The 27,417-nt window shown below is 38.3% G+C and overlaps 1 protein-coding gene across 3 annotated transcripts in view; it reads left to right on the forward strand.

Moving 5' to 3' along the window:
• Positions 1–27,417, forward strand: part of ADK (adenosine kinase) — a 539,444-nt gene that overhangs the window by 64,021 nt on the left and 448,006 nt on the right. For all 3 annotated transcript variants that reach the window (XM_080687589.1, XM_080687591.1, XM_080687590.1), the window contains exon 3: positions 10,727–10,780. In XM_080687589.1, the coding sequence (XP_080543715.1) occupies positions 10,727–10,780 (54 nt within the window). The remainder of the gene's footprint in view (positions 1–10,726; positions 10,781–27,417) is intronic.

A 27,417-nucleotide genomic window follows, 5' to 3' on the forward strand; every position in this document is an offset into this window, starting at 1 on the left:
AGAGCTGGTCAGAAAAAGGGGGTTAGAGGTACCATAATTAAATTGGCAGTTTCATCTATCCCTCCCTACTTCTCCTGTTTTGCCTGTTATCCCTTAGTTCAGAGATCCTTCTGTTCGGTTTCTCAAGAGAATAACCCTCTCATTTACTTTAGGAATTGTAGGTTGTGGTGGTGAGATGGTATGCAGTTCCCCGACTTTTAGCTCCATGTCTTATCTGTTATTTTATAACTGAAGCTTTACAATAATTCTTAAAGTTTGATAGGGCAAGTTCTTACACTTTCAATAGTTTTCTTAGTTATTTTTTTGTACATAAATTTTAGAATGAGCTTGTCAAATTCTACAAAAATTCTTTCTATAATTTTGTTTAGAATTGTACTGCATTTGTAGATTAATATAGAAAAGTGAGATTTTTATCATGAGTTTTTAAAATGTATATATATATTTCTTCATTATTTTAGGTATTCTTTTATATATCTCATTAACACATAGGTGCTAAGTACATTAAACAAAATGGTTAGTTTTTTAAATATATATCTTCTATAGTGATTATTGCTAAATTTGTTAGCTTCAAAAATTATAAAAACATGTTTATTTGAGAAAAATTCAAATCACATAGAAGTGATTAAAGTAAAAACAAAATCTGAGGTTACTCTGTCATCTCTAGTTTTGTACACTAGAACTTTCTGTGATGATAGAAATGTGTATTGTACTGTCCAATATGGTAACCTAACTAGTAGTCACATTTAGCTTTGAACATTTGAAGTATGGTTTTGCAACTGATGAATTGAATTTAAATTTTTTAAAATTTTAAGTAATTTCAACTTAAATAGTCATATGAGATTAGTGATTACAAGATTAAACAGGGTAGCTTAGGTCTTATTATATAATTTTATTGTTTTCTTTATAGATATACATTTTTGATTGGTTTATTCTAGGTATTATACTATAAAAATGAAATTGTTGCTGTTGTGAGTACAATATTTGTTAATAATATTTTTTAGATTATTGCTGGTATTTGGAAATAATACTGAATTTTTAATATTTGCTTTAACTTACTTGTGACCTGCATTAAAAGAAAGATGGTTGTGGGCTATTATGATTCACTCTTTTAGAATACTAGAGTCTTACAATTTGAAATAAACTGATATTTGATTTTGAATCTTTACATTATTTCACATATTAAATGATTGGTCTTGAGTTGCTCTGAGGCTTCCTTCAGTAAGACTTAAATTATGGATACTAAATGATCATAGAGTCATTTATGAAGTCTTTTCTTTGCCCTAGGTATAATTAGATGGTGGCCATTGTAGATTTTTTGTTATTCAGACCTAAATTTGAATATTAAGAAAAATGGTATTCATAAGGCTTACCTAAACATGGAATCTTTTTGTTTTTTGTTTTTTTTTTGTTACTGGTTTTAGAGAGGGAGGAAGGAAAGGAGGGAGGAGAGAGAGAGAGAGGGAGAGAGAAATGCATTGATTGGTTGCCTCCTCCTGTATGCAACCTGACCGGGCATGAACTAGGTATGTGCTCTGACCAGGAATCAAACCTGAGACCTTCTTGTGCAACAGATAACGCTCCAACCAACTGAGCCACACCACCTAGGGAACATGGATTCATTTTTAACAGTTCATTTAAACTTAATTCGGAATTTTTTGGAACACCTGCTTTGTGATCAGCATGTTCCCAAATACTGGGAATACAATGGTGAGTAAATTTCTTGCTTTTAGCATCTAGTAATCTAATTGAGGAGACAAAAGTAGAAAGAAATCACTTTATTACTGAGGCATTATAGAATAGAGGTTAATTATGAGTGTTTTCTGGAGTCACTTACAGTTGTGTGACCTTGGCTATGTTTCTTTTTTTTTAAAATATATTTTATTGATTTTTTACAGAGAGGAAGGAAGAGGGATAGATAGTCAGAAACATCGATGAGAGAGAAACATCGATCAGCTGCCTCTTGCACACCTCTTACTGGGGATGTGCCCGCAACCAAGTTACATGCCCTTGACCGGAATTGAACCTGGGACCTTTCAGTCCGCAGGCTGACGCTCTATCCACTGAGCCAAACCGGTTTTGCCTTGGCTATGTTTCTTAATCTGTGGAAGCTCAGTTTCCTTTTGAGTAAAATAGGAATATTATAATAAGAATATTAAAATAGGAATATTATAATATGAGGAATGAATGAGATAATCTATGGATTTGCCATATGTTAGCTAATATTATTTGGCTACTAAGGAGTTGGAATGTTTCTCATGTCCTTGTTATGGGCAGTAGGTTTAAGTAGGAATGACATGGTTGGATTCACATTTAGAATTATATAAATCACTGTGTCTGCAATTGGTCAATGGATTTGAGGAGATAGATTAAAGGAAGCTGTATTGATAGACCTGTAGAATAGAATGGTTGGGAGAAAGTTCAGTAATATTTTAGTGTTATAAACATAAGACTTAATGATTGATTTAATGATGAGAGCAAAGGAACTAGGGATGATATTCCAACTTTGGCTTTTAGTGTCTTAGTAGATGGTGATACAACTGAGGGAATATGGGTGGAGGACATGTTAAAGGAGATAGAGAAGTTGAGGTCAATTTTGTTCATGCATGAGATGAATATGTGATATGTAGGTGGGCATATTTAGATTTTTGATTTATGTTTCAGGTAGATGGAGAATTTGTGGCTGGAGAAATAGCCAATAAATAAACATTATATTTGTACTTTTACACAGTGCCATTCAATAATGTTAGCTATTATTCCCATCATCATCATCATCATCATCATCATCATCATCATCATATAGTTGGTGTTGAAAGCAACCAACAGAGAGCCTTTCTGGAGAAAGAGTATGAAGTAAAAGGAGAAGTGGACTGGAAGATAGAACATTCAGTAGATGAATAGATGACAAAGAACTATGGGAGGAATTGGAGGAGAAATAGTGAGCTATTAGCAGAACTAAGACAGGGCCTCACGAAGTATAGTGAGTATGACAAGAGTAGTTAATATCAGATGTAATATGATTAATAACTTAAGGACTGTAAGAGTCCAGTAGAAATAAATCAACAAACAAGTGTTGGTGAGGAAATGGAGAAAAGAGGACCCTTGTGCACTGTTGGTAGAGAGCAAATTGGTGCAGACATTATGGAAAACAGTATGGAAGTTCCTCAAAAATAAAAAATAGAACTATTCACTTCTGAGTATATATCCAAGGAAGCCGGATCTGTGAGAGATGCCCGGGTCCCGGGTGCCAGAGGGAAGCTGGTGCCGGCAGCTGGGGGAAGGAAGGCCTACTCTTGCACGAATTTCATGCATTAGGCCTCTAGTTTATTTAATAATGTATTTAAATTAAATTTATTTTAAGTTTTTATACAAGGAAAGTTTTGAACTAATCTTTGAAGGCTTACATATTCATTGATAAATTTATTATTTTTAAAAAAATGTATTTTATTGATTTTTTTTTACAGAGAGGAAGGGAGAGGGATAGAGAGTTAGAAACATCAATGAGAGAGAAACATCGATCAGCTGCCTCCTGCACACCCTCTACTGGGGATGTGCCCGCAACCAAGGTACATGCCCTTGACTGGAATTGAACCTGGGACCCTTCAGTCCGCAGGCCGATGCTCTATCCACTGAGCCAAACCGGTTAGGGCCATTGATAAATTTAAGTGAAAACTATATCCAGATGAGTATCTGCTGATGGGAGTGTATGCATTTTCCTTCTGGTAAATCCAGACAGAAAAAAGTTTGAGAACTACCGCTATCCCTTTTTGCTGTCTGTGTTTTTAAAAAAATATATTTTATTGATTTTTTACAGAGAGGAAGGGAGAGGGATAGAGAGTTAGAAACATCGATGAGAGAGAAACATCAATCAGCTGCCTCCTGAACACTCCCCACTGGGTATGTGCCTGCAACCAAGGTACATGCCCTTGACTGGAATAGAACCTGGGACCCTTGAGTCCACAGGCCAACACTCTAGCCACTGAGCCAAACCGGTTAGGGCTGTCTCTGTTTTTTTTTTTTTTTAGGGACTATGCTCATGTTGGAATAAAAGAAATGGATATAAAAGCAGAACATCTATCTAATCATGTGTTTAGGAAACAAAACCCAACTTAAAAATAGGGTATGCTTTGTATCATTCTCGGAAAGACATGACAGAAAATTGAGGTATACCTTTCTACTTTCTACTAAGTGTAATTTTCTCTTTGAAGTTTATGAATATAAAACATCGAATGATCAGAGAGTAAGTTAAAGTGATAAAGGGATTCAAAAGGCTCTATACTGTTCTGCCAACCAACAGTAAGGTTGGCATAATAGGACATATTAAATGAAAATGAAAACTATGTGTAATTATAAACCCACATTTAAACATTTAAATGTATGTTTCAATGAAAAACAGCTCCATTTCATTAGTAAGGATTATGGTCCTGATGGTATATTTACTTTTACATTTGTAATTATAATTTATAGTCTGCCTACTTTCAAAATGAACTTTAAGCAGTTGTTTTAGTTTATAGCATAACTTTACAATTGTAGGTGTGAACTATTTCTGGTGTACATTTTTAAAGGTGTTTGATGAAATTTTTATTCCCTTACAAATAACCATCTGTAAATATGGAGTTTATTTGTATGAGCTTTGGAAAGGTATTTAAGTTGCCTGGAAGATTAAATCACCTCTCTCTAATAGTGCCTTTTTTCTTATTTTCAAGCTAAATCAATATCCGTTTTAAAAATTAGAATATAATTCTTTAAGGCAGCAATATAGAACAAACAAACATACATAGGCATGTATAAAGAATTTGGCCTTGCCCAAAGAAAGATCTTGCCTTTGCTCTGGGCTTCTGGGAGGTAATCTATATCATACATGTAGAAGTATCTTTTTGTTTAGGATAGGGGTTGGCTACACCCAGTAGTGTGACCAGTTATATGAATTAGGGTGAGGCTTTGGGTCATATGGTATCAATCAACCTGGCGACCTAGTTAAACCACTTGGGCAAGCAATTGATTAACCATGCTTAGGTAATGAAGCTCCAATAAAAACTCTGGACACTGACTGAAGTGCAGTGAGCTTCCCTGGTTGGCAATACCATATCACATATCAGCAGTATGCCATGTTGATGCCAAGAGAGTAATGCATCCTGGAAGCTTTGTATTTGGAACCATCCCACACACTGCCCTGTATGAGTCTCTTCCCTTGGCTGATTTTGATTTGTATCCTTTCCTTGTAACCTGTAACCATGAGTATAATAGCTTTCAGTGAGTTCTGTGAGCCCTTCCAGTGAATTATTATTGAACCTGAGGGTGGTTTTGGGAAGCACCTGAACTTGTAGATGGTGTTAGAAGTGAGAACAGTCTTGAGTACTGTGTCTTCAAACCTTGTCATTTTATATACAGGCTAGATTTCTATGTGTGCAAGAGTCAAGGTAGAGATAAAGAAAATAAAATCGAGAAAAACCCAGCAAAGATGAAGAAGAATAAAGGTAATTGAGATCTGATGGAAGGTTACCTGGTTTGGGGTAGTGGGAAATCAGATCAGAGAAAGAAATACTATAGGAATGTATCTTGAAAATTCACTGTTGAGGACTTGGAGATGTACTGTGTGAATTAGGAGAATTAAATCTTCCTTTTGGTAATTTGATCAAAATCAGGCTATCCTTGCCTGGTACTTGCCTCTGTGGACCCTTTGTCCACTATTCCCTTCACTATTTCCCTTCAACTTCTTATCCTGAAACTTTAAATTGGAAGGCTGTTTATGGGGAAGGAGCAACAAAGGGAGATATTATGGGGGAAGGGAACGTTGGGGAACATATAAAAGATGTCCTTTCCTTGACTGTTTTAGGAAGGAGACATTACTTCCTCTTTTGTATGAACAGTATATACTTCATTTTTTTGGAACACTTAATCACACTGCGAACAGTTATTTTATTCTGATTTGCTTACTGAATTGTGAGGTCTTTAAGCCAGACATGTTTGCTATTTCTCACTAGCCAGCTAAAGAAAGTAAGAAATATTGATCAAATTCCTATTGTATATGTACCAAGCACTTTGCTGCAACATAGATATTGTCAAATCCACTGGTTTCAAACTTTTTAACTTATGTAAAAATGTCTTGATAAAGAAGTACTTTCTCATTAAGTTAATAATTATGACTTTTTATTGTAATGTTAAGTAAAACTGACAAATCACTCTTTTAGTGGACTCTAAATAAAATAGTGGTGTGATACCTATCACCATCCATTTCCAAAAATACATGAATAAGCTTTTTTTTTTTTAAAGTTTTAACAAAACCTTTCTTAAATTATTGGGGTGACATTGGTTAACAGTATCATGTAGGTTTCAAGTGTAGATTTCTATGATATAATATCTGTATATTGTACTGTGTTAAATAAAAAAGCTCTTTAACATTTAAAATTTTATATTTTTTTCTGTTTAAATTTGTATTTATGTTATGCTTTTCCTCACCAGATTTTATCCTTATGTAATGCATTTATATGTAGGAATTATATTTTGCATGTAGTATATTATGAAAATAATATATGCATTAAAGCCCTATGCATATTGATCACCCTGCCAATCTCTTCACAAAAAATAGGTATGTAGATTGAATTTAGAAAATATCCCCTAGCCATTTAATTATAATTAGCATGTAGTTAGTAAAACAACATAAATGTATTAAAATGTTGTTAAGTAATTATGAAACAGAAGAAAATGAAGTTATGGGAAATGCATCTTTTGATGACATGGGTAAAGCTAATCTTTTTTTTTAGTTAACCTTTTGTGGATAAATAGTACACATTGCTGTAATAAGACAATGTTCAGCATCATTTTATTTCCCTTTTTTCATTTAGAGGTGTAAGTGCTGAGGAAAAAGTTGACATAATTTGGATGGTAATAGACAGATTTTTGTTTCAGCTTTATCACTCAATTATTTGAACTCTATCATAAAAAATTTTTTTAATTTTTAGCTGGTAATTTGATTAGGTTCATCTTCAATTTTGTTAGAAGCAAAGTATTAGAAACCACCTGACTTGGTCATTTATTAGAGTCATTAGAGACATGCAGTTCTGGTAAGTATACCAAAATTGGCTTTATTAAGGCTTTTTAAATAACTAGTAATTATGTCTATTGGTTTTTTTCTTATAGTTGTATGCTAACCTTAACAGTTCAGCAGGTGATGGTAAAAGTTAAATATTGTTAATTTCAATATGCCATTGTCAAAAGGATTCTTTTTTGGATAAAATGTTTTTATCAAGTACCTTAAATTTGTTTTAGTTAAAGCCACTCATTCAGTTTAAGGCCTTGGAGCCTTATTGGCAAAATTGTTCTTCATTGTCAAACCAATCAGATTTATTTTCATGATAGAAAAGGTCTGGCCTCATTTTTCAGTACAAATTAATGGCTTGATTTGTGTTTCTGTGACAACCATCTTTTGATATTTAATCCTCAGTAAATAAGTGGAAGAGCAAGGAGCCTTTTTTTAAGTTTGTTTCCTGGAAGAAATAAGGTGACACTGTCTTCCTTGTTTCTTACTGGAAACTGTCTTACTGTTGTTTAATAGGACTCTTTCTGAAAAGTAATTAATTCTCTGGTGATGAATATGGGATGAAAAAGAGAAACTGTTTAAATGAAAATTGCAACCAACTTCTGCCCCATTCCATTATGTGTCTGCAAATAGAACACACTATCACAGTTCCCCATTTATAATTTCTGGCTTCATTCTTTATAGAAACAATGCATAAAACAGGAAGTTTGTAGTCAGTTTGTGGTATTAAAGAAGGCTTTGTGGACAAAGTAAGAATCATTCCTAGCTTAGTATTTCAGAGATTTTTACATGCTACTCAGTGCAATATAGATCTATTCAGTGTGGGTGATAGATATGATATTCTTTTTATTTAATTGATAAAAGCACTGTGAAAGGGGAGACAAGAAAGGAGAGTCTACATGGTCACTCCACTTGGACCTCTGATCCATTGTCAGGTAGATTAGTTTTAGGAAAGGATGGAATACAAGTGGAAATTCAGCACCTGGGAATTGCTGTCCATTGTTCTTTTTTTTTTTTTAATATATTTTATTGATTTTTTACAGAGAGGAAGGGAGAGAGATAGAGAGTTAAAAACATCGATGAGAGAGAAACATCGATCAGCTGCCTCCTGCACACTCCCCACTGGGGATGTGCCCACAACCAAGGCACATGCCCTTGACCGGAATCGAACCTGGGACCCCTGAGTCAGCAGGCCGATGCTCTATCCACTGAGCCAAACCGGTTAGGGCTGTCCATTGTTCTTTAATCTATTTCAGTAGTGTGCTTCTTAGAAATTCTGTTACCTTCACCAGTAATTTGAAAGATCCCTGTTCTAATATTTATAGCAACTTCTAATCCTATCTAATAAAAGAATAATATGCAAATTAACCACCACTCCGCTACACCCACAAGCCATGCCCACTAGCCAATCAGGAGCGAGTATGCAAATTAACCCAACCAAGATGGCTGTGGCCACGGAGCGAACAGGGGGCTTGGGTTTCCCTGGTAATGGAGGAGGCCAAGCTTTCCGCACACCCTGGCTGGCCTAGGCCTCCACTCAAGGCTACGAAGTTTCAATTATAGAAGATAAATAAATCCCAACAAAATGGCTGCGGCCACGGAGCTGGAGAGAGCAGGAGGCTTGAGTTGCCCCCGGCGATGGGGAAAGCCAAGTTTTCCACACACCCTGGCTGGCCTAGGTCTCCACTCAAGGCTACAAAGTTTCAATTATAGAAGATAAATAAATCCCAACAAAAATGGCTGTGGCCACGGAGCAAGCAGGAGGTTTGGCTCTGCTCAAGGCTACAAAGTTTCAATTATAGAAGATAAATAAATCCCAGATACCAGGGCCTCTGTTTGGGTTGCTGGGGGGCGTGACCAGCCTGCAAACCACCACAGGACCCTCCCCCAGGCCGCCCCATGCCCCAAGGGAACCCCCACCCTGATCCGGGACACCCTTCAGGGCAAACCAGATGGCCCCTACCTGTGCACCAGGCCTCTATCCTATCTAATACAAGAGTAATATGCAAATTGACCATCACTCCAACACACAAGATGGCTGCCCCCATGTGGACACAAGATGGCCAGCAGGGGAGGGCGGTTGGGAGGGACCAGTCCTGCAAGGGAGGGCAGTTGTGTGCGATCAGGCGAGCAGGGGAGGGCAGTTGGGAGGGACCAGGCCTGCAAGGGATGGCAGTTGGGGGCGATCAAGCCTGTAGGGGAGGGCAGTTAGGGGTTACCAGGCCGGCAGAGGAGGGAAGTTGGGGGCGACAGGGCCTGCAGAGAAGGGCAGTTGGGGGGGACCCAGGCCTGCAGGGGAGAGCAGTTGGGGGGGACCAGGCCTACAGGGGAGGGTAGTTAGGGGTGACCAGGCCTGCAGGGGAGGGCATTAGGAGTGACCAGGCCTGCAGGGGAGGGCAGTTAGGGGTGACCAGGCCTGTAGGGGAGGGCATTTAGGGGCAAACAGGCTGGCAGGGGAGCAGTTAGGCATCAATCAGGCTGGCAGGGGAGTGGTTAGGGGGTGATCAGCCAGCAGGCAGAAGTGGTTAGGGGCAATCAGGAAGGCAGGCAGGCGAGCAGTTGGGAGCCAGCAGTCTTGGATTGTTAGAGGGATCCCATATTGGAGAGGGTGCAGGCTGGACTGAGGGATACCCGCGCCCCCCCCCCCCCCCGGTGCACGAATTTCGTGCACCGGGCCTCTAGTCTATAATAATAAAAGCGTAATATGCTAATTAGACCGCATATTATGGACGACCTTTCTGACCAAGCAGGGGCTGTGAGGGAAGCCCGGGTCCCAGATGCCTGCTGGTGGCCAGAGGGGAGCCCGGATCGTGGGTGCCTGTCAGCGGCCAGAGATGGGAGGGGAGCCCGGGTCCCGGGTGCAAGAAGGAAGTCAATGCCGGCAGCCTGGGGAAGGAGGGCCTACTCTTGCACGAATTTCGTGCATGGGGCCTCTAGTTTATAGATAAGGTATTTGAGATGTAAAGGGGCGAAATAATTGCTTATAGTCATTAAGCCACTAAATGGTTCAATCAGGAACTTTAAAACTTACTTTTTCTTCTGTGTCACACTACCTGGTACATAGTCTGGCATACAGTAGATGTTACTATGTGTTTAATGAATGAATAGCTGCATATTTAAAAATATGTTCTACTGAATTTTAAAGAGAGAGGAAAGAAGAGGGAGAGAGAGAAAGAAACATTGATGGGAGAGAAACATTGATAGCTGCCTCCTGCACACCCCCTACAGGGGATTGAGCTCACACTCTGGGCATGTGCCCTGACAAGGAATTGAACCAGCGGTCTCTTGGTGCACGAGACGATGATCAGCCAACAGAGCCACACTGGCCAGGACGAATAACTACATATTTTTAATGAACTCTTAAATACTTACCATTGTAGTAGCTTCTTGAATTTGACCTGCTAGATGAGTAACTACAGATGATTCACTACAGAAGAATAGTGAAGGTATCTTGTGTTGTCAAAGCATGGTCAAGTTGATCTCTTCAATTCTTGTGGTGTGTGTGGACTTGACTAATTGAACAGCAAAGAACTTGGGCATTTTTTATATTTTATAGATTAAAACAGAGATCTGTAACAGTGTGATAGTACTTTTTTGAAAGGTGTCAACTATTGGTTCTGTAGTTAGATGTCTGTTAGTCAAACATACTTGTATGTTTATATGACCACTATATTTTTGTTCTGTGTACAGGTATTCTCTTAAAGCAAATGACCAAATCTTGGCTGAAGACAAGCACAAGGAACTGTAAGTGCTTTAAACTGGAGATTGTACATAGTTTGCCCTGTCACTGGAGTAGATGTACATAAATAATCTGATTTTTAAAATTATATGAAATACAAAGATATAATTAACACCATGACTTTAATCCTCATAGGATTAGGATATTTATACTACGTAAGGTTAACAGGAAGTAATTGTTCCTGTATGCCCATTAAAATACATAGTATTGTATTCCATAATTGGGAAATAGGTCATTTCATTTTCTTTCCCTAGATAAAATATTAAATTGTCACTGTTAATTTTTGGCTCTTACTTAATTGACTTCCCTTTCTCATGCTTATGATAGAGAAATATATTTTTTTCTTTTGTTGCCTTATGAAAAAATGCCTAGTCCTTATTTAGCATAGGTAAAAGCACTTTAAAAGGTTTGAAATGTGAATAAAATTTTGTTTCTTTTTAAATATTTAATGTTCTTAGGGTTCTATCTTTCAGATAAAAATAACTGTATATGTGATTCTGGGATTTCTTCATCCCTATTTTTCTGTCCTACAGTGGTATTTTAAAAATTACTACTTCACAGGAACTGTGAAGTTTTTAATTAAAAATTACTAATTTGGGAGTTCTTTAAATTCACCGTACCTTAACCTTTTTAGTATCATAAGACTGTCTGAGAGGGAAGCTAAAAATATTTTGTATGTTTCAATTTTCTAGCTTGTCTGTCTTTCCCCCTTCCCCCATTGTGCTGTAAGAAAGTTTTGATAATCTTGTTATGCAACTACCTCACGTCAAATAGTACTATAGAATTAAGAATTTGAGGAAGCAGGGGTGGGCAAACTTTTTGACTCGAGGGCCACAATGGGTTCTTAAACTGGACCGGAGGGCCGGAACAAAAGCATGGATGGAGTGTTTGTGTGAACTAATATAAATTCAAAGTAAAGGAGCGGAGGGGAGAGCAAGAGAACCCTCTGCTCTTTCGGCTCCGTGGGCCGGATAGAACAGCCGAACGGGCCGGATCCGGCCCGCGGTCCGTAGTTTGCCCACAGCTGAATTAGAGGCTATCTACAGATTAGACCACACTTGATAATACTGTAGTCCTACCTTTTCCATGGGGGATACATTACTAGACCTGCAGTGGATGCCTGAAATCACAGATAGTACCAAATGCTATACATACTATTTTTTTTCAGACACACGCACAGACGCACACAAACACACACACACACACACACACTGTCTCTCTCTCTCTCTCTCTCTCTCTCTCTCTCTCTCTCTCTCTCTCTCTCTCTCTCTTATGGTGAAGTTTAATTTATAAATTAGACACAATAAGGTTAAAAATAATAACTAATAAAATAGACTAATTATGACAACATAATAAAAGTTATGTGAATGAGGTTTCTTTCTATCTCATTGTCATATACTCACCCTTCTAATGATGATGATGTGAGATGATACAATGCTTACGTGATGAGATGATGTGAGGTGAATGACGTAGGCATTGTGACATAACAGTAGGCTACTATAAGGTTTACTTGAACACAAGCATTGTGATACCATGATGGTGGATCTGGTAACCCAGAGAGCTACTAAGTGACTAACGGGTGGGTAGATCTACAGCTTGTATACATTGGGCCAAGGGATGATTCCTGTCCTGGGTGGGATGGGGCTGGATAGCGTGAGATTTTATTATATTACTCAGAATGGCACGAAATATAAAACATACGAATTGTTTATCTGGAATTTCTATTTCTATAACTGGAAAAAAATAACTTAATGAAAGAAATTCTAAATTCACTAAATTTTAAAGTGTTAATATACTTATCTATTACAAGATGAACTTTTTCAACTTTATAGTCATAATGGTGAACTAAGTAAGCAAATATAATGTACGTCTAAAGGTTGAAAGAGCACAATTTTATTTATTATTTTTTTAATCCTTATCTGAGGACATATGTTTTTTTTTAATTGATTTTAGAATGAGAGGGAGAGAGAGAAAGAGAGAGAGAAACATGGATCACTTGCCTCCCATAAGCACCCTGACCAGGGATTGAATCTGCAACTTAGGTATGGGCCCTGACCAGGAATCGGACCTGCAACCTTTTTTTTTTTTTTAAAATAAATCTTTATTGTTCAGATTATTACAATTGTTCCTCTTTTTTTCCCTCCATAAATCCCCTCCACCTGGTTCCCACCCCACCCCATGCCCTTACCCTCTCCCCACTGTCCTCATCCATAGGTGTATGATTTTTGTCCAGTCTCTTCCCGCACCCTCAAACCCCTTTCCCCCCAAGAATTGTCAGTCCACTCCCTTTCTATGCCCCTGATTCACCAGTTTATTCTGTTCATCAGATTTTTTTTCACTTGATTTTTAGATTCAGTTGTTGATAGATATGTATTTGTTGTTCATAATTTTTATCTTTACCTTTTTCTTCTTCTTCCTCTTCTTAAAGAATACCTTTCAGCATTTCATATAATACTGGTTTGGCGGTGATGAACTCCTTTAGTTTTTTCTTATCTGTGAAGCTCTTTATCTGCCCTTCAATTCTGAATGATAGCTTTGCTGGGTAGAGTAATCTTGGTTGTAGGTTCTTGGTATTCATCACTTTGAATATTTCTTGCCACTCCCTTCTGGCCTGCATAGTTTCTGTTGAGAAATCAGCTGACAATCTTATGGGTACTCCCTTGTAGGTAACTGTTTTTCTCTTGCTGCTTTTAATATTCTCTCTTTGTCTTTTGCTCTTGGCATTTTAATTATGATGTATCTTGGTGTGGTCCTCTTTGGATTCCTTTTGTTTGGGGTTCTGTGCGCTTCCTGGACTTGTAAATCTATTTCTTTCACCAGGTGGGGGAAGTTTTTTGTCATTATTTCTTCAAATAGGATTTCAGTATCTTGCTCTCTCTCTTCTTCTGGCACCCCCATAATTCTGATGTTGGTACGCTTGAAGTTGTCCCAGAGGCTCCTTACACTATCTTCATATTTTTGGATTCTTTTTTCCTTTTGCTTTTCCGGTTGGGTGTTTTTTGCTTCTTTGTATTCAAATCTTTGACTTGATTCTTGTGATTCTCCAGTCTGCTGTTGGATCTCTGTATATTATTCTTTATTTCAGTCAGTGTATGCTTAATTTCTAGTTGATCCTTTTTCATATCCTCGAGGGTCTCACTAAATTTATTGGCGGTTTCTAGAAAATTTTTGAAAAACCTCATAACTGCGGTTTTGAACTCTATATCCAGTAGTTTGCTTTGCTCCATTTCTTTCATTTGTGACCTGTTTCTTTGTCTCCACATTTTGGCTGCTTCCCTGTGTTGATAGAGTGGCTTTGTGTGCTAGGTGTCCTATAGGGCCCAGTGGCTCAGCCTCCCCAGTTACCTGAGGTGGACACTCTTGGTGCACCCCTTTGTGGGCTGTGTGCACAATCTTGTAGTTAAGCCTTGATTGTTGTTGGTATCACTGGGAGGAATTGACCTCCAGGCCAATTGGCTGTGAGGATCAGCTGTGTCTACAATGGAGAACTTCTGTGCTGGAGACACTGTTATGAGGCAAGACTTGCTTCAGTGGGACTTTGGTGCTCACTGAGTCTGCTCCCTGAGTGTGTCCCTTAAGGATCTGAGGAGTTGTAATCTGGATGGTCCCACTCTGACCCCTGGGTACACTGGCTCTTGTATCTCCAAGGAGGTGCTAATTTAGCCTCTGCCTGAGGCCACCCAGCAGGAGCTACAGAGAGATCTGCATATTCCTCTTCCTTGTTTGGGTTTTGGAGGTGCCCAGATGAGGCCCAGCTGTGAAGCAGTGCAAGCTTCTGTGGGGCCTTGGGCCTTCTTTTGGATGTTCTGGGTCTCTCTGACCCAGCTGCAGTTTGTTAGGTCATTTTAGATTTCAAAGGACCAGGCTATTCATATGTAAAAGCCTCTGCGCACAGCTTGGGTGGGGCGGGGTCTCAGGGAGGAGCAAACAGCAATGGCTTCCAGTCAGCCCTGCCCTAAAAGGCCCTGGGTCTCAGTGTCCCGCGGTAATCACTGCAAGCACCTCTGAGAGAAATCTGCCCTCAAGTTCTGCCCCGTATGAGTCTGGGTCCCCAGCATCTCACCCAGAACTGGAGTTTAGAGCAGTCGGGAGCTTGTGTCTCCCTCCCAATTGAAAAAGAGAGCCGCGTCCTCAGTTGCTAGCCCTCTCTGTGTGCGTGTTCGTACCTCTGCCTTTACTTCCGCACCTCCTCTGAATCTCTGTGTTTTTTTCTCTTTCCTTCTAGTTGTAGAATTTTCATTCAGCCAGCCTTCCATTGGTTCTGGATGATGTTTGTTTTGTCTTTTAGTTGTAATTTTGAAGTGGTTGTGCGAGGCAGCAAGTTCAGGTGTTTACCTATGCTGCCATCTTGGTTTCTCCTTGAACCTGCAAACTTTTGGTGTATGGATGATACTCCAATCAACTGAGCCATCTGACCAGAGCCACAATTAAAAAAGGTTTTTTTTTTTTTTTTTTTTTTTTTTTTTAATTGATGAGAGGGAGAGAGAGAGAGAGAAACATTATGAGAGAGAAACATCGATTGGCTGCCTCTTGCACTCCCTCTACTGGGTATGGAGCTGAAACCTAGGCATGTGCCCTGACCAGGAATCAAACTGGTGACTTCTTGGTGCCTAGGTTGACGCTCAACCATTGTGCCATATCGGCTGGGTGAAGTCTTCCTTCTTAATAACTAGTACTTACATAGCAAGGTTCTTATACCTGTTAGTATTATGACTTAATTGATTTGGCATTAGTTGATTATCTTTGTTCTTTTGGCTGCTGGCTCTCTGCCTTGTAGTTTTTGACCTATACACTAAAGAAAACTCTCAGTTGAATATGCCTGACACTGCAACACTAGCCCTTCTTGAGAGCTCCTTATAAATAATCTCATTTGTGTACTTATAATTAAAATAGCCAAGATCTCTTTGTGCTCAAGACTAAGCTTTTTAAAATATCATAAGATGTAGGTATAAATAAAATTTAATTCTCCAGTTACTTATTCCATGCTTTATTTTCATAAAACATTATTGCTTCTAAATCTGTTAAAGACAGTCTTGATTCATCATGATATTGCAAAAATTGCAGTGACACCATCACTTTAACTGCCTTTTGAAAAATGTACCTTAATTCTATGTGTATCAATAAGACTACAATAACTCTAATTTTCTTGATAATACTTAATATACTAAATATTAACTGTGTTTTTATTTAAAATATTCTTAGATTAGATTCCACATACCCTTAGTCACCCTTGCTTTACAAATATACTTGTTATTTGTCTGGGGCAGACTGATGTGACATAACAGTGGTTCAAGGTTTACTTGAACATAAGCATTGTGATACTGTGACAGTGGATCTGGTAACCCAGAGAGCTAAGTGACTAATGGGTGGGTAGATCTACAGTTTGTATACATTTGGCCAAGGGATGATTCACATCCTGGGTGGGACGGGGCTGGACAGCAACGACAGTGACAGTTGTCTCTTGAAGCAGAAAGTTTTTTCTCAGGTTCTTGTTTTCTAATATTCTACATACTGAAGATTCCGGCGCGTGATTTTAAGTAGGGAAAGCTAAACAATTAAATTTGTGGTGGGATTAATACGAAACTATGTAAGTTATACTTTGCTCTATACATGGTCCAGTAATCAACTAATTTCATTAGTCTTCTATAGATTTTCTCAGTCTATTAGAGTTTTAGTATTTGAATGGAGTAATTTAAAATAAATTAGTAAAACATCACTTTTTCATTCAATAAATATTTTCTACCCAGCTATCAGTCAGTGTGCTAGGCACTGTTTAAAGAAAATATAATGACTTCATTTATAAATGGAGACTAACTCTCCAATTTAATATTGCTTCACACTTAAAAAGTCTCATAATTGAAGATTTTATAATTGTGGGGTTTTCTTATTGGACATATATACAGTTATGGAACCATTTTGTTTCCATAAAATTCTTTTTGTTTTATGAATAGCTAAATTGTATATTACCTTGAATAAAGATTAAGATAAGGAAAGTTAAAAGTTGGCTGGAGTTAGGGACAAATACCAAAGGTAATATAAATAAATTCAGAAGTTTCCAAGCCACTTAACACAGGCTGAAGTAACTTGATAGCTGAGGATTTTTTTTTTTTTTTTTGGTGTGCTGTACTATAAGGCATGGGGAAGGCCTCTTTAAAAAAACATTTACATTTATTTACTTGACTTTTTTAAGATAGCTGCCAAGATAAAGAATGAATTTTTAAAAGCAGTGTACGTTATTCTAGATATGAGGTATATTTTCTCTTCAGATCTTAAATGAATTCTCTTTTAAAAATATATATTTTTTATTTCAGAGAGGAAGGGAGAAGAAGAGAGATAGAAACATCAATATGAGAGAGAATCATTCATTGGCTGCCTCTTTCATGCCCCACATTGGGGATTGAGCCCACAACCTGGGCATGTCCCCTGACTGGGACTTGAACCATGACATCTGGTTCATAGGTTGATGCTCAACTACTGAGCCATGCTGGCCAGGTGAATAAATTGTCTTTAATGACTCTTTTTTATGTCAAAAAGTCATTATTTTTTCAGAATTACCCCTTTAAGGTTTAAAATTTTGTCTTGTCATAATTATATTACATTTCAAAATTTTTGGGTCAATTTATGATTATTACAAAATGGAAGAAAATAAATGAGTTATGCAAGGGGAATGAATCCTGAGTATTGGAAAGTATACTGTTAGACCTTGATCTTTGGTTCAGTGTAAAAGAATTATAATTTTTGTAGAGAACAGTGCTCAAATTTTAAACTAGCAGGGGAGATTTATAAGTATTTAAGTGACGTGTTTGAGAATATGTTAAGAGCAGTTTGGTTTGAGCAATCAGTAACATCTGGTATGCTCTTATATCCATTATTATTAATTTTTTTACTTAGCAGGCCTTTGAAAACCTCAAGATTGTTTTGTAAGAATAATATAAGGACTGATTGCTTGTAAAGCTAATAGATTTTGTTCATGGTAAAATGTATTTGCTTACTCAAAAAAGGGGAAAACAATCTGGCAAGCAGAAAGTCAGAATTGAAATAAAGAACACCTAGCACCAGCAAGGTTAAATGGTTATTATTTTTCAACTGGAGGTCCAGTGCATGGGTTCATGCCCTGGTGGGGTGTGTCCTATGGGGATTGGCCCGCTATGGGAATGCCGCTCATCCCCGTCAGCCAAGCGGCTGTGGACCTGCCCTTTGAGCAGCTGCTCCCGCTGTGGGAACGCTGCTCTTCCCAGTCAGCCAAGTGGTGCTCCCACTGTGGGAGAGCACTGACCACCAGGGGGCAGCTCCTGCATTGAGTGTCTGCCCCCTGGTGGTCAGTGCATGTCAATAGTGACTGGTCGACTGGTCATTCTGGTTGTTCTGCCGTTTGGTTGCTGGGCTTTTACACACACACACACACACACATATATATATATATATACACACACACACACACACACACACACACACACATACACACACATACATACACACATATATATATTAATAAATAAGATACAGTATTCTGAATATCATAAACATTTTTGTGGTCTCTTTCTTAAAGGCCACTTTTTCATATCTTTTAAGTTATAGAACTTTGAATCTAGAAATGAACTTTAGAACTAATATCTGTAATTTATAATGAAACTGAGTGAAATTCACAGCAATAAAGTGACTTGTATAGGTTGCACTTTAATGACAAGTGTTGGACCAGAACTCAAGTTTCCTGATTCCCATTTTAGTGCTATTATTGTTATACCATCCGTTCCCTAAATGTGCAGTGATTTTTTTTAATACTTTTTTCTTTTTTACTTTCATTTTCTTGAGCATTCAGAATCTTTATCATCGACATCTTTGTCAGCATTAGAACCCTTTTTTTCTAGAATACAGCTGTCTTTTTTGATCTAAGTTGTTTGACTACTAGTACATATATGATGTTTTCATTGGAAATTTAATCCTAAGCTACAAATGCCTTTTATATGAGAAATATTTTTTTATTGATTTTTATATATAGTCTGATCTTTGTAAGGTAGCCTTTATATTGCTTTTAAAATTAATCTTTATAAAGCTTTGTATAATAATAATTACCATTTTTGCTAGTGAGACTATGCCTCCAGGAATAAGAACTAAATTTGTGTTTGATTTCTTTGCTTCTTTTTTTACTAATACCATTTGTGAGTACTGTGAGAATTCCAAACTAGCATTGATTGAATTCATTTCAGGCTTTTATACATATTCCATAAATGGTTCTCAGGTAACCAGAGTTCCTCCTTTTTGGTGAACTCTTAACTGTCCTCTCACTTGAAAATTCTAGGATTTCATAGTTGTTTTAATTGGTTATACCTGGATTATAATTCTTCTGAAAGGTTTGCTTCAGTGTTTTATTGTTTAAAGGAAAAGTATTTACCCTGTCATAAAGGACAAGAACTCATTAAAAGAGATAATTTTAGAATTCAACTAGGTCTTATATTCATGTATATATGATAGGTAAATGAAAAATATTTGTCATTTGTGTTAAATCTTAAAACCCTTTGAATAAATTTGTGGTGCCTTGTCCTTAGCATTAGAAAAAACTTAGTTTATGTATGAGTTTTGCCATGGACTATAACCTTGATGTATCTGTTAGGATTCAATTCCGCTATGAGTATTAAGAAATAAGGAATTTATTACAGGAATTAAATCTTTAATTGTGGGAAAAACTAGAGAAATAAAGGCCCAAAAAGGATCAGAGAAAACTCACCACTTTTGGTGTAGGTTCATGAATTGGAGCTTTTAAGAAGCAGCTAGGCATGTCTGCTGGAACTGTGAAGGGGGTGGGTGGGTTGTTGGCTCTTTGCAGTTACCACCTGTATGGGTTTTCAGTGACCATCTGGTGATAGGCCTGGGCCTGGTTGGAAAGGTGAGCTGGAGGTAGAGTGGGATCAGTAAGACAAACTGCCTATCCCTTTTCGTCTTTCACTACCTTTGACCATTAATTACCTTTGTAGTGAAATGGCAGCTGCTTTACTTGCAACTCCCAAATTGTATACAGCTTTCTCCTGTGGTTAATCCTAACCTAAAACCATATAGGGAAGGAAATTCAGGGAAATGTAACACAGTATCAAACTATATGGTTTAGTTTAATCACTTAATCTGAATTTAATATCCTTATTTGTAAAATGGTGATACTTCTATTTTATTTCATTTGGGAAAGATTAGATGAAATTATATATATGAAAAAGTTTTGAACTATAAAGAATCATGTAAAGCTTCGTTGTGATAAGGTGTTTGTGAGTACAATGATGTTTATAAAAACCTCTTGGACTGTCTTCTGCTCTTGGAGAAGATGTCTTTCAAATACCATTGTGAGTTTACATTAGTGCTTTGCTATTTTTTTATCCATTTAGCAAATGACTTATTTAATTAGCTATTTCTCTTTTAGTTAACTCACTAATCCATGTGGGTATAGTTTGAGTTTCTAGCATACAATTCTTTAGAAACAAAAAATGGTAATGGTCTTATTTGCTCTCTACCTCTTTGATTTTGTCGGGGAGTGGGAAGGGTAAGGTGTTTCCTGGAACTTTATTCAGAGCTTTGCAGTCCATGTGTAGTTTATTGATTTTTTTTTTTTTTTTTGCAGTGAACAATTTACTTGACAGTATTTCACTATGTGATATCTATGGGGTGAATACTAGGTGGGATGAGTATGGAACAGAAAGAACAGAAACTGCTGGTGTGCTGACTTATTTTCCTCCTGGGTCTAAAACAAACAGGAATATTTGGAGACTGAAACTATGACAGATATCTACCTGAAAAATAAAGTAAGGGTATGCCAACACTGTACATATAACCTTAAAGATTGAATTAGACTTTTGGAGGATTGAATGGATTTGGGAGTTTGGGGAAAATTTTAGTATCTATTAGCAACTAATCTAATTCTTGAAAATACTTTCTCTACTGAATATAATTATTGATTTCTTTTTGGAAAGTATTGAGCAATTAAATAACACTTATGTATTTAAGAACAAGAGAAAAGAACATTATTTTAATTACTTTCATGCTCTAATTTAACTTTCACAGCAACCTTTTGAGGTAGATATATATTCCCATTTTATAGAAAAACTGAGGCTTGGAAAGACTAACTTGTTGTATAGTAGGAAAGGATAGACTGTGATTTGATTTTAGATCTTTTTTGTTGCTTTTTACTTTAACTAAGTTCAGTGACTTTGGAAAGAATATTTTTTTTACATTTTTGGAGGAAGATATTATTTAAAACAAATATACCTACTTCACAAAGTGCTTGAAGGTATTTATATGGATATTACATTTTATAAGTTTTAATATGGTTTACTGGAACTATGCCCTAGTTTGTAGGTAATACTGTGTTTTTGATGGTTAAGGTAAAATCTCTGAGCTCATGTTGATGAATAGAAAGCCAGTATTTCCAACAGGCTAGGTCTTTTCTTGAAGTTCTGCGTTATAAATTTATTCTTTATGGTGCTAGCTCCCTCTGTAGAACTTCATTAAGATTGCAACCTGACTTTTTCAGTTATTTAGCAAACTGATTGAAACATTATCTAGAATAGATTTTTAAATTTTCTTTTAAATTTTACTTTAATGTCTTAATCACTTCCAGAAGTGATTGAATCCTAACAGATACATCATAATATTTTTCTTATGAAAATATTATCTCTATAAAAGTTTTTACTTTTGTATATACTAAATTTTAATAGCATATATGGAGTTAGACTACTTTCTTCAAACATTCCTACTACTTTAAATGCTTTATTTGGCAACTAGTGACCTGGTGCATGAAATTCATGTACATTAAAAGGGGATTAATTAGAGGGAATAATTTAATATTGCTACTTGCCCTTTCTCTATAATAGAAGTGTCAGAGATGAAAGAAAATTAGTAAAATGTATATGAAAACCTTCCTCCTGTCAGAGTAGGGGGATTACCATGGGACCCAGAGTCAAGTCCCTGCGCACCCACATGCACCTCAAAATTGTGTGAGACCCAGACCCAGACCTGGCCGAGGGCCGCCCCCCCCCCCCCCTCATTGGGCTAGATCCAGACCCGGCTAGTCCCACCCTTGTCAAGCCCTGCCAGGCAGGGGGCGTAGCCTCAGGTCCCCTGGCCTGGCGCCAGGATGGGGGGTGTGTGGCCTGAGGTCCCCCAGACCGGGGCCGTGCCTTTAGGTCCTCTGTCAAGCCCCGCCAGGTGGGGGACATGGCCTGAGATCCCCTTTCAAGTCCTGCTGGGTAGGGGGCATGGCCTGAGGTCCCCCGTCAAGCCCTGCCAGGCAGGGGGGCACAGAGGGCATAGCCTCAGGTCCCCCGGCCCAGCACTGGGAGGGTGGCGCAGCCTCAGGTCCCCCATCAAGCCCCACTGGGCGGGGGCGTGGCCTGAGTTCCCCCGACCCAGCACTAAGTGTTCACCTTGAGGCCCCCTGTCAAGCCCTGCTGGGTGGGGGGTATGGCCTGAGGTCCCTTGTCAAGCCCCTCTGGGTGGGGGGCATGGCCTGAGGTCCCCTGTCAAGCCTAACCAGGCAGCGGGGTGCAGCCTCAGGTCCCCTGGCCCAGTGCTGGGGTGGGGGCGCGGCCTGAAGTCCCCCATCAAGCCCTGCCAGGCAGAGGGTGTGGCCTGAGTTCCCCCAACCCAGCTCTGGAGGTGCACCTTGAGGTCCCCTGTCAAGCCCAGCCAGGCAGGGGGCACAGCCTCAGGTCCCATGGCCCGGTGCTGGGGCGGGGGGCGCAGACTGAGGTCCCCCATCAAGCCCCGCCGGGCGGGGGGTGCGGTCTGAGGTCCCCCTACCTGGTGCCGGGGTAGGGGGTGCGGCCTGAAGTCCCCTGTCAAGCCCCACCTGGTGGGGGACGTGGCCTGAGGTCCCTGGCCTGGTGCTGGGGCGGGGGGAGTCACCTGAGGTCCCTTAGCCCAGCACCAGGACGGGAAGCACACCTTGAGGTTCCCTGTTCAGCCCTGCCACGCAGGGGGCGTGGCCTGAGGTCCCCTGTCAAGCCCTGCCGGGTGGGGGAGGGCGTAGCCTCAGGTCCCTGCTGATTGCTCGTTAAGGCTCCTTATGGGAACTTGGCCTCAGCTGTGGGTGCAGCCATCTCGTGACGGAGTGATGGTCAATTAGCATATTCCCTCTTTATTAGATAGGATACCAGGGAGACTTGTGATTTTTACGTCTGTAAGTCTGTGTTGGGTAAGACCACAGGAAGTGACAGCCTAGGTGCCCGTCAGCAGATGACTGGATCAGAAAACTATGGTACATCTACACAATGGAATACTATGCTGCCATAAAAAAGAAGGAATTATTACCATTTGTAGGCACCTGGATGGAATTAGAGAACATTATGCTAAGTGAAATAAGCCAGTCGATGAAAGAAAAATACCACATGATCTCACTCATTTGTGGATAATAAAAAACATTATAAACGGATGAACAAAAAGATAGATACAGAGGCAGTAAAGCATCAAACAGACTGTCAAATTACAGCGGGAAGGTTAGGGAGAGGTGGGGGAAGTAAGAGATCAACCGAAGGACTTATATGCATGCATATAAGAGTAACGAATGGATGCAAAACATTGGGGGGTGAGGGCATGTATGGGAGTGGGGTGGGGGGGGGCAATGGTAAGATATGTACACATATAATACCTTAATAAAAATATATATATAAAAGAAACAAAAAGAAAGACCAGAGGAAGTGGAAAAAAGCCTGATGAAAAATTTTGGGAAAAAATATCCCTTTGCAGGAGTGTGGATGGTTACTTCTTTTACCATTACTTTATCTCTGTTCTTTCTCAAATTATTTTGTATTTAAACTAGAGGCCAAGTGCACGAAATTCGTGCACTGGGCAGGAGGTTGTCTCTCAGACCGGCCTGTGCCCTCTTGCAGTCTGGGAGCCCTCGGGGGATGTCTGACTGACAGCTTAGGCCCGCTCTCTGCAGAGCTATCAGTCAGACATCCTTAGTGCTGCCACAGAGGTGGGAGAGGCTCCTGCCACCGCCGCTGTGCTTGCCAGCCGTGAGCCCAGCTCAGAGCTTCTGGTTGAGCCGCACTCCGCACTGACCACCAGCTCCTGCATTGAGCATCTCCCCCCTGGTGGTCAGTGCACATCATAGCAACTGGTCGCTCCGCCTTTCGGTCCGTTTGCCTATTATCCTTTTATTATATAGGATATTATATAATTAGCTCTTCAAAGATATTTTCCCTACTGGAATGAAGGCAGAGAAAATGTGATAAGGCTTCTAAGATGAAGTTTAGAAACATGGGCAAGCTCATGTCAACCATAAAACTAGGGACTATGTACATAACATAATGAGGATAGGCAAGAACTAGGATCATGCATGAATAAGCTTTTAAACAATTTTGTAGGATAATTATCTTTAAATCCTTCGTTAATACCAAACATTTATTATTCTGTTAAAGTATGATACAGTTTACATAAGCACTGGCATGCATTATGGTGACACAAAGAATAAGGAAGATTCTTAGTCTTTTTATATTTGACTTTGATACCTGAGAATTGTTTGAAAGAATGTGTTTGAACCAGTTTTATTAATATAACACATCCATCCTTTGTTATTTTTAAAACAAATATTATCCTCTTGAAGTAGTAATATTGTTTTCCTATATCAGTAAAATGTTTATGTCAACGCATAAGTATTTTGTTGGGGGTTCTTATAGTTTTTATCTTTTAATCATTTACCTTTTCACAAACTTTCAGGATAACTAGCTCATCTTCCATTAGTCTCAGAAGAAATCTGGAGTGGACTTTCTTTACATTGTTATTGGCTACTTAATTCCATGTCATTTTGAATTTGGTTTAACCTTTGTGTCACATGCATAGTAGTGCTTTCCAGTGTTAATACTTTCTTTGTTATTTATTTAAAGTTTTATTTATGTTAACTTAAAAATTAGCCTCATCTTATTAATAATGAATTTTAAACATTTATTTAAATATAAAACTATAAAAATAAAAACATGATTGCCACTTAAAATTTCTCAAATACAAATGGACATCATGTGCTTTCTGATAAAGGACAGACTGTCACGTGTAGTATTCCTACAAAAAAAAAAAGCATGAGTCTGATTGTTAGGAAAACATCAAAAAACCCAAATTCAATGAAGCAGTTGGCCTGTACTCTTTAAAAGAGTCATTGTTGTGAAATATAAAGACAGAATTTTTTTAAGATTAAGAGAAACCAAAGAAAATAACAGCTAAATGTAATCCTGAGGGGAGGGCTGTATTATGAAGGACGTTGCTGGCAAAATTGAATATAGACTATACATTAGGTAATAGTATTGTTGCAATGTTAGATATCCTGAATTGATAAATATACTGTGGTCATGAAGTGGTCTTATTTTTAGGAAATAACACTCAGGTATTTGGGGGTAAGTGGTGTTAATGTCTGCAACATACTCAAATGGTTCAGCAATAACTAAGTGTAATAATAAATAGTATCCTATATAGTAAAAGGCAATATGCAAATCGACCGAACAGCAGAAATACCGGTCGCTATTATGCACACTGACCACCAGGGGGCAGACGCTCAACGTAGGAGCTGCCCCCTGGTGGTAAGTGTGCTCCCACAGGGGGAGTGCCGCTCATGGCTGGCGAGCACAGTGGTGGTGGCAGGAGCCTCCACTGCCTCCGCAGCAATGCTAAGAATGTCTGACTGCCGGCTTGGGCTTGCTCCCTGCAGGCCGGCAGTCGAACATCCTCCAGAGGGCTCCCAGACTACGAATTTCGTGCACTGGGCCTCTAGTATGTATATAATGAGAGAGATAAGTCAACTTGTATTATAATACTAACTATTAAGTAAGTAAATTTAGGTGAAGAGTATATAGGGATTATTTGTACAATTCTTACAATATCTTTGTAAGTTTTAAGTAATTTCAAAATAAATTATGAGTCTGTTAAGTTAGATTGTTTACATTGTTCTTTAGAACAATGAAACAAGTGAAAACATATGGTCAGTCTTGTTTTTTTATATCTAAGTTATCTCTTCATAAATACAATAAAATTTCACTGCAGATTCCTTTAAAAGAAAATCAGCTAGACTCCTAAGTTATAATTCATTGCCTATTTCATTATTTCTTAAATATTACCAACTTAAGTTATTTTCTTTTTAGCAGAGAACAAAAGACATTTTTTTCCAACATTTGGGTGGATTGTTTTTAAGTGCCTCTAATTCTAGCAGCCTGCTATTGTGGGTCATAAATTTGGGATAATGTCTATGCCTGCCCTCTTATTGGGGTCTGGATCTGTGAGAAATTTTGGGTTAATTAGAATTTTTTTTTTAACATATAAATTTTTTTTTTAAATCCTCACCTGAGGATATTTTTTCTATTGATTTTTAGAGAAAGTAGAAGAGGGAAATATGGAGAGCAATATCAATGTGAGAGAAACACATTGATTGGTTGCCTCCTGCACATGCCCGGGCTAAGGAGGAGCCTGCAACTGAAGTACATGCCCTCGATCAAAATTGAACCTGGGACCCTCTGGTCCGCAGTCCAATGCCCTATCCACTGAACCAAACTGGCTAGAGCAGAATTTTTTTATTTTTTAAAAAATATGTAGTAGATGAGGGCATAAACTTTCAGAACTAGTTCTTTCTAAAGTCAGGAGATTTATATATTACTTGTATTACGATGCCTTTGTAAGTTACAGACACCCAAAACAAAATGACAGTTTATAAATGGAAACCTTTATTTAGCACAATAAATATGGAGGTGAGGGCTGGTTAATTGATTGGTTAATTCAGTGCTTCAGGAACATCATCAGGGAACCCTGGGTCTTTATGTTTTTCTGCTTCCCATTCCCACTGTCTTTTAGGCTGAAACTTCTCATGGTTACAAATGGCTGTTGCTGTTCTTAGCGCTCTTAAATAGTTGAGAATATCTAGTGACTCACAGGAAAATCTTGTGGTCTTTTTTAAGAGCAAGAAGTGCTTTCTCAGAATTACCCCAGCAGGTATTTCCTTAATTTATCATTGGCTTCCCTTGCATCATATTCCCATTCCTAAACCAGGAACTGGCAAAGAAAATAGAATTATCATGATTTCTAATCAAGCACCATTCCATGGGCTAAAGCACAAAGCCTTTTATTCTAATAACTGAAGAAAATTTGGAGTTCCTTTGGAAAAGGGAAATGGCTGTTGGTTTGGGAACCAACAGTGTAATACAGTGTTTAAAATAAAGCATTTTATTTTATTTTAAACATTGTAAGTTCTGTCAGATTTCCCTGGGAATACAGCGATCAGGGCCATATCTGCAAACTGCCTGAGTGAGAGACTTCCTAAAACTATCTTCTGGGGTAATCTTTATTCCTTATTACTGTGCACATTGAAGAAAATTTAAAAATTTTTAAATTTAAAATTTAAACTTATTCACTGACAATAACCAAGGTGTGAAATTGAGTGAATATTATTTAAAGCATGGAAGATTTTTGTTGTCTTTAGATTTGAAAGGGGATATACATACTTAGGTAGCCCCATGGGAAATATTACTTCCTTTTTTCTTGATGTAATTTTCAGCTCCTCTTTGATTTTTATACTTAGCAACAGAGCAGGGCACTTTTTAAAATAAATTTTTTTACTGTCTCTAAACCAGGGAAGGTTGAAAATACATTCCAAAAAATTATATGCAGTATAAACAGCTGCTTT

The sequence above is a fragment of the Plecotus auritus genome, assembly GCF_963455305.1.
Source record: "Plecotus auritus genome assembly, chromosome: 9".
Taxonomy (NCBI): domain Eukaryota; kingdom Metazoa; phylum Chordata; class Mammalia; order Chiroptera; family Vespertilionidae; genus Plecotus; species Plecotus auritus.